General features: G+C 41.0%; 1 protein-coding gene across 1 annotated transcript in view; it reads right to left on the bottom strand.

The window, feature by feature from the left end:
- Window positions 1-7,506, bottom strand: part of LOC109922390 — an 84,417-nt gene that overhangs the window by 50,654 nt on the left and 26,257 nt on the right. The window contains exon 7 of the mRNA XM_048620746.1: window positions 2,432-2,557. Coding sequence (XP_048476703.1) covers window positions 2,432-2,557 — 126 coding nt within the window. The remainder of the gene's footprint in view (window positions 1-2,431; window positions 2,558-7,506) is intronic.

The following is a 7,506-nucleotide window of genomic DNA, read 5'->3' as shown; positions in this document are numbered from 1 at the left end:
TCTAGATCCGAAACGTCAGCTTTCCTGCTCCTCTGATGCTGCTTGGCCTGCTGTGTTCATCCAGCTCTACACCTTGTTATCTCGAAATCTTGTTGGTAACTTCTTCATCTGTGAATTATGTGGCAAATATGATCATTTTGATTTACAAATCTCGATTGGAATTGAAACATGGGATTCAATAGAAATGTTTGAACCCACGAGAGGTTTTAATAGAGTAAGTAAAGAGAAACTATTTCCAATGATAAGAGGGTTGGTAACCAGAGGGCACAGATTTAAAATGATTGCCAAAAGATCCAGAGGAAGAAATGAGCAAATGTTTTTTTTTATGCAGTTCATTGTTGATATTAGAACATGTTGCCTGAAATGGTGTTGGATGAGGATTCAATAATAACTTTCAAAGCATGATTGAATAAGGCAAGATGATTCTCTTGGAGATGGACATTATCTGGCACTTGTGAAATGTGGATATTACTTGCCACTTATCAGCACACATGTGGATACTATCCATGTCTTACTGCATATAGACATGGATTGCTTCAGTATCTGAGGAGTCACGACTGGTGCAGGTTATCAGTGAACAGCTCCATTCTGACCTTTTGAAGGATAGAAGATCATTGGAGCAGCTGAAGATGGTTAGGCCTAAGACACTGCCCTGAGGAACTAATGCACTCGTGGCATAGTGGTAGCACGCCTACCTCTGGGACAGGAGGCCTGGATTGAAGTACCACTTGCTCCAAATTTGTGTAATAACATCTCTGAACAGTTTGATTATAAATTATCTACCTGGAGGCACTAGTACAGAGATGTCCTGGAGCTGAGATGACTGACTTCCAAAAACCACAACTATTTTCCTTTGTGCTGAGAATGACTGCAACCAGTGGAGAGGATTTGCCATGATTCTCATTGATTCTAGATCTATTACAGATCCTTGATGCCATACTCGATCAAGTGTGGACTTGGTGTCAAGGGCTGTCACTCTCACCTTGGAAATTCTGGGTTGACCCTCGCCAAATCTAAACTGAGTGTCAGTGAGCAGACTATTGTTGAGCAGGTTCTGCATGATAGCACTGTTGATGGCACCTTCTAAACATACTTGATGATGGGGAGTTGACTGTGGTGGTGATTTGCAGGGTTGGATTTGACCTGCTTTTTGTAAACAAGACATACCTGGCAATTTTCTACATTGCCAGGTTGATGCCAGTATTATAGCTGAAACAGCTTGCCTAGGAGTGTGTATGGCATGTTCTGAAGCACAAGTCTTCGGTAATGTTGCTGAAATATTGTCAGGGCTCATAACCTTTGTATTATCCAGCATCATTTGCTGTTTCTTGAGTAGCACATATAGTGATCTGAATTGGTAGGAGACTGGCATCTGTGATGCTGGGGACCTCAGGAGGAGATCAAGAATTTTTAAAGTTCATCTATAGGATATGAGCTTCACTAGTTGGGCTAGCATTTATTGTCCATCCTGACTTCACTGGATAAATGGTGGCAAGTTGCCTCTTGAACTGCTGCAGTCCTTTGGGTTTAGGGTTATCCACAGTGCTGTCAGGAAGGAATTTCCATGATTTTGACCTGGTGGTTATGAAAAAATGGTGATATACTTCCAAGTCAGAATGATGTGTGGCTTGGGGTCATCTTGTAAGTAGTGGTGTTCCCACAGATCTGTTGCCATTGCCCTTCTACGTGGTAGAGGTCAGAGATTTGGAAGGTGCTGTTAGAGTAGCCTTACATTTCTGCAGTGCACCTGGTAGATGGTACACTCTCTCCACCACTGACACACAGTGACAGCAGTGTGAATTAGAGTTAGGTTTGTGGATGTGGGGCTAAGCAAGTGGGTTGTATTGTCCTGGATGGTGTGAAGCTTCTTGCATGTTGTTAGACCTGCGCTCATCCAAGCAAGTGGGGAATATTCCAACATGCTTCTGACTTGTAAATGGTAGATAGGCTTTGGGGAGTCAGGAAGTGAGTTACATACAGCAAAATTCCTAACCTCTGACCTGATCTTGTAGTCATAGAGTTTCTGTGGCGGGTTTAGTTCAGTTTCTGGTTAATAGTAACCTCTAGGATGTTCATAGTGGGAGATTTTGCGATGATAATTGCATTAAATGTCAAAGATGGTGTGTTTTTCCTCTCCCATAGGGAGTAATTGAAGTAAATGTTGTAAATTAATTTAAGGCGAAACTGAATAGAAACATGAGGGAGAAAGGAAAGAAGATATATTGATAGGGTGAGATGAAGGTCTCGTGAAATGAAGTTAGGATAAGCACCTAGGTTAAATTGTTTGGTTTGTTTAATTTGTGCTGTTAATCCTAACACATTTTAAACAATTACTTCTCTTTCGTTTTTTTTTAAATTGACTCATTGCTAGCAACAAGTTTGATAAATTATTGTCTTTGTTCCTCCCATCCTCTGTACAAGGTATTCTTACCAAGGCAGTGTAAGCATTCTGAAAGTGATATAAGCTCTTGTAGTTATAAAAAACAATGATAACTGCAATGGCCATCTCCAACACGGTGAACAGCAGGAGAGCTATTGTTAAAGAAAACGTTGATGTCTGTTGAAAAGATGGAAGATTTTATAAAACAAAATACAGATCTCATAGCGTTTCCTTTGATGAAATTAGAGATAATAAACATTTTACTAAAGTGGAAATGAATAGAACAGAAAAATATTGTTTTTGAAGTTGAAACAGCTATTAACATCAACTCCTTCAGCATCATAAAATCTCCTCCAAATGCTGATCTTTTGTGGCAATTTGATTGCCATTGCACCATTCCTGTCCACTTCTCTTGCTTCTTCCCAATTTAAAATGGTCCTTATGACCTGTCTCTTTGGAGAAGCTTTTGTGCAAGTTACAAACTCTCTTTATTAGTTCAGGGTCACATTTTATCCAAATTATGCTTTGGTGAAATGCTTTGGGAGATTTCACAATGTTAAATGCACAGTATAAAAGCAAGTTGTTATTACAGGAGTCTGACTGGAGCCTGTGGATGCAAGAAAAGGGCCCAAGAGCGTAAATAATGAGTGACATTTGTGTGTCTAGAGGATTCTGTATTTTTCAGCACTTGTTGGCTTATGTGTTCATTACACCTCTACTTGTATGCCATCTAGAGTTATTCTGCAAGAATAGCACTTGATACAAAACTTGGAAGCATCATAATCAGACGAGGATATACAAAAGGATAATTGACGGATTTAGGAGTGGATGGAAAGGTGGCAGATGAAGTTCAGCACAGAGAAGCATGCGCTGAGCACTTTGCAAAAATCATGAAGAGACAGTTCAAAATAAAGGATACTATTCTAAAGGGTGTGCAGGAACAGACAGACTTGGTGTACATGTACATAAATCGTTAATGGGTGGCAGGGCACGTACAGCAGCAAATAGTATTCTAGGCTTCATTATTAGAGGTATAGAGTACAAGAGTAGTGAGGTTGTACTGAACTTGTATAAGACACTGGTTAGACCTCAGCTGGAGTACTGTCTACACCTTTGGATGCCATCATAGGATGGATGTGAATATATTGGAAAGAATGCTGAAGAGTTTTACAAGAATAGTTCCAGAGATCAGAAACTTCAGTTATGAGAAAAGATTGGAGAAGTTGCGTCTATTCTCTTTGGTGAAGGCTAGTATGAAATTTGATTGTAGCTCTCAAGATCATGAAAGGTCTGAACAGAGTAAATAGGGAGTAACAGGAAGAAATTTGATGTTTTAGATCAATCTTTTCCACACTTTTGATGAGTTGTCTAGATTTGGAATGCACTGCCTGCAAGTATGGTAGAGACACGTTCAGTTGATAAATTCAGAGGGCATTAGATGTTTATTTAAGTAGATACAATATTCAGCATTGGGGAAAAGGCAAGAATTGGCACTAACTTAAAATGCTCAGAGATCTGGTGTAGACGTGATGGATTGAACAGCCTCTTTCTATACCATAATAATTCTGTAATTCTGTGACTTCTGTATATAGCAGCCTCATTTCCCTCAGTGTGTCGGTGTTACGATTCTCACACCCTGGTGTCAAAATCTGCTGTTCCACTCTCTGACTGTGTAAATATCTACAGCCCCACTCCCTCAGTGGTGCAGTAGTAATGTCACTAGATTAGTAATTCAGAGTTGATGCATGTGGGTTTGAATCTACTAATAAATAAATATGGAGTTTAAAACTAGTCTAAACGTTATGATGAAACAATGCTCAATTGTCAGAAGAAAATCTGTTGTTCTTACCTGGTCAGACCCACATTTGACTCTAGATCCACACCAACGTGGTTAACTCAAAACTGCTCTAGCAATGTAGAATGCCTCTTAGTTGTACCAAGCTACTGCAGAGTGGAAGGAAAGGAATTAAACTGAACTGACCACCTGGCATCAAGCTAGGCACTAGAAATGACAATGGAAAACACAGCCTTGTCTAGACTCGAAAGTCCTTCTTATCAGCATCTTGTGCCAAAATGGTCAGGGATGAATAAGATCTAGTAAAGCAATAATCTGACACAGTCATACTCACAGAATCATGCCTTCCAGACAACACCTTCACCACCCCTGGTTATGTCCAGTCCCACCGAAAGGACAGACCTGCAAAAGTGGCTACATAATGGTATACAGTTGGGAGAAGTTGCCATGGGAATCCTTAAAATTGACTCCAAACATCATGAAGTCGCAGCATCTGTTCAAACAAAAGCAAGCAAAGCTCCTGCTGATTTCCATGTATCACCTAGTCCTCGACTGATCAATCAGTGCTCCATATTGAACAACAGTGGAGGAAGCACTGAGACCGGCAAGAGCACAGAATGTACTCTGGGTAAGGGACTTCAATATCCATCGCCAAAGTGGCTCAGCAGCACCATACTGACCAAGCTGCTCCCAAAGGACACAATTGCTAGACTGGGTCTAAGGCAGGTGATGAGGGAACCAACCAGAAAGAAGAATATTCTTGCCCTCATCAACATGCCTGCTGCAGATGCAGCTACCCATGACAGTATTGGTAAGAGTGGCCACTGTGCAGTTGTTGTGGAGACAAAGTCCCACCTTCACATTGAGAATACCCTCCATAGACTTTGAACTGCTGAATTTGGAGCCAAATTGTATGGAAACACAATCTGCAATCTCATGGCCTGTTCTACCATTATCGTCAAGACAGATGATCAACCCTAATTCAATCAAGAATGCAGCGATCCAGGTGGAAAGTACTTGTGTGATATCAACAGCTGAGACATTGCATAAAGACTGCAGCAGTAGGTAGATCCTCAGTTGTCGAGGTTTTCTTGCCACTAGAACTGGATGTCACTCAGATAGATTATACCTAAAAACGAGGTGCCAATCTGGTGAAAAATCGTGGAAACAGGACTAACTGCATGCCAAACAGCATAAGCAGCAAGCGATAGGTGGAGCTAAGCGATTCCACAACTAACAAATCAGATCAAAACTGCAGTGTTATGCATCTAGTCCTTAAGTGTGATGAACAGCTAAACTACTATTAGGAAGCTCCATAAATATGCCCCACTTTCATTGATGGGGGAGTCCAGCACATCAATGTGAAAGATAAGACTGAATCATTCATAACAATCCTCAACCAGAAGCAGTAAATGGATGATCTGTCTAGGCCTGCTGCAGAAGCCTGCATTATCACAGAGCCAGTTTTCAATCAATTCAATTCATTCCACATCAATCAACAGCTGAATGCATTAAATACTGAAAAGGCTATGGTCTCTGACGATATTCCAGCAAGTGCACTGAAGATTTGTGCTATAGAACTTGATAAACTCCTAGCCAAGCTGCAGAGGTGCAACTCTGGCATCCATCTGACAATGTAGAAAACTACCCATCTGTGTGCAGCACACACAAATTAGAGATGAGGTCAGAATGATGTCCTTTCTGTCGATTGCTACCTTGCTGTGGGAGACAGGTTTGAGTGTCTGTTTATCCTGAGAGCAATGGCATCAGGTCTCAATTCTTGGCAGGGCCACCCATGAAAGGTCGGAGGAGAAGAACCAAACAAAGCGCAATCCAAAACAAGTTCTCAACAGTGATCCAGGCAGAAGGTATTAGTGTGATATCAATATCTGCGACATTAAATGAAGGCTGCAGCAGTAGGCAGATCCCTAGCTGTCGAGTTTCCTTGCTACTGGAAGTGGATATCACTGGGACAGCACGCTGGAAATCAAGCCTTGCAGTTCCCGGCATGTGCACAAAAGTTAAAGATTTAAGTATGTAAAATTCCCCAATTTATCTGTCTATTTATATCCAGGTTAATAGAAAATATGGACCAGCTTCTGCATTTAACATGTATGGTTATTTATTATAAATAAATAGATTCCAGCTATAGATAAATAACTATGAACTGTTGACCTATAACATTACTAGTTACAACTCTAACCCCGTTTTAAAAGTCCCCCTAAACACACAGACAGGTAAAAAAAATTGGTATTATGTCTGGGAGGAAAACTGGCAAGGTAGTTCAATGGCATTCATTCAGATAGACCTTTGTTTGCCAGGACTTGCTGTTCTTCAATCTCTCTTTTTCTTCAGGTGTTTTTCACTTCCTTGCAGGAGGCACATAGTGATTGATTCACAAATTGTACAATGATCAGTACCATTTGCAACTTTTCGGATGTTGAAACAGTCTGCTTCCATTTGCAGCAATACCTCAACAATATACAGGTTGGACTGGTAAGTAAAATTCGTGCCTCAGAAGTGCCAGGCAATGACCATCTCAAACAAAAGACAGCCTGACTATCTCCTCTTGACATTACTGGCATTACCAGTGCTGAGTTCACTAGCAACATCCTGGGATTTACCAAAGATCAGAATTGAGTCAGCCATGGAAATATTGTGACTACATAAACTGGTCAGCGGCTAACAAGTAACTCATCTTTTGTTTCTGCAAAGCTTTTCCAGCATCCATAAGACAGTAGTAAGGAATGTGATGGAATACTCTCTACTTACTTGGATCAGTGCAGCTCCAACAATACAGAAGGTACACTATTCAGGACAAAACTGCCTGCTTTATTAGCACCTCAGCCACCACTCAACATTCATTCCCTTCACCATCGATACTCAAAGGCAGTAGTATATAGCATATGAATGATGCACTGCAGCAATTCACCAAGGCTTGCTCGTCATCTAACCTACAACCTCTACCACCTAGAGGAAGAATAGTAGCTGCTACATATGAACATCACCACCCACAAGACACACGACATTCCGACTTGGAATTATAATTGCTTCTCCTGTCTCTGGGTCAAAATCCCTTTCTGACAGCAATCTGGGTGTAATTACATCCCAAAGACTGCAGCAATTCAAGAAAGCAGCTTGTTACCAACTTCTGTATGGGCCTAGCCAGCAACACCAACATCCCATGAACGAATATTAAAAGGGTGTTAAAATCAGCAGCTCCATATAGACAGCCTCACCAAGTCAGTATATTAATATCTGCAGCCCCACTTCCTCGTTGTGTCAATATCTGATGCTCCACCCCTTCAGTCAGTCAATATGTGCAGCCCTA

The sequence above is a fragment of the Rhincodon typus genome, chromosome 48, assembly GCF_021869965.1.
Source record: "Rhincodon typus isolate 14 chromosome 48, sRhiTyp1.1, whole genome shotgun sequence".
Classification (NCBI taxonomy): domain Eukaryota; kingdom Metazoa; phylum Chordata; class Chondrichthyes; order Orectolobiformes; family Rhincodontidae; genus Rhincodon; species Rhincodon typus.
Note: the sequence above shows the minus strand (reverse complement) of the source record. Positions and strands in the feature narration are given on the sequence as shown.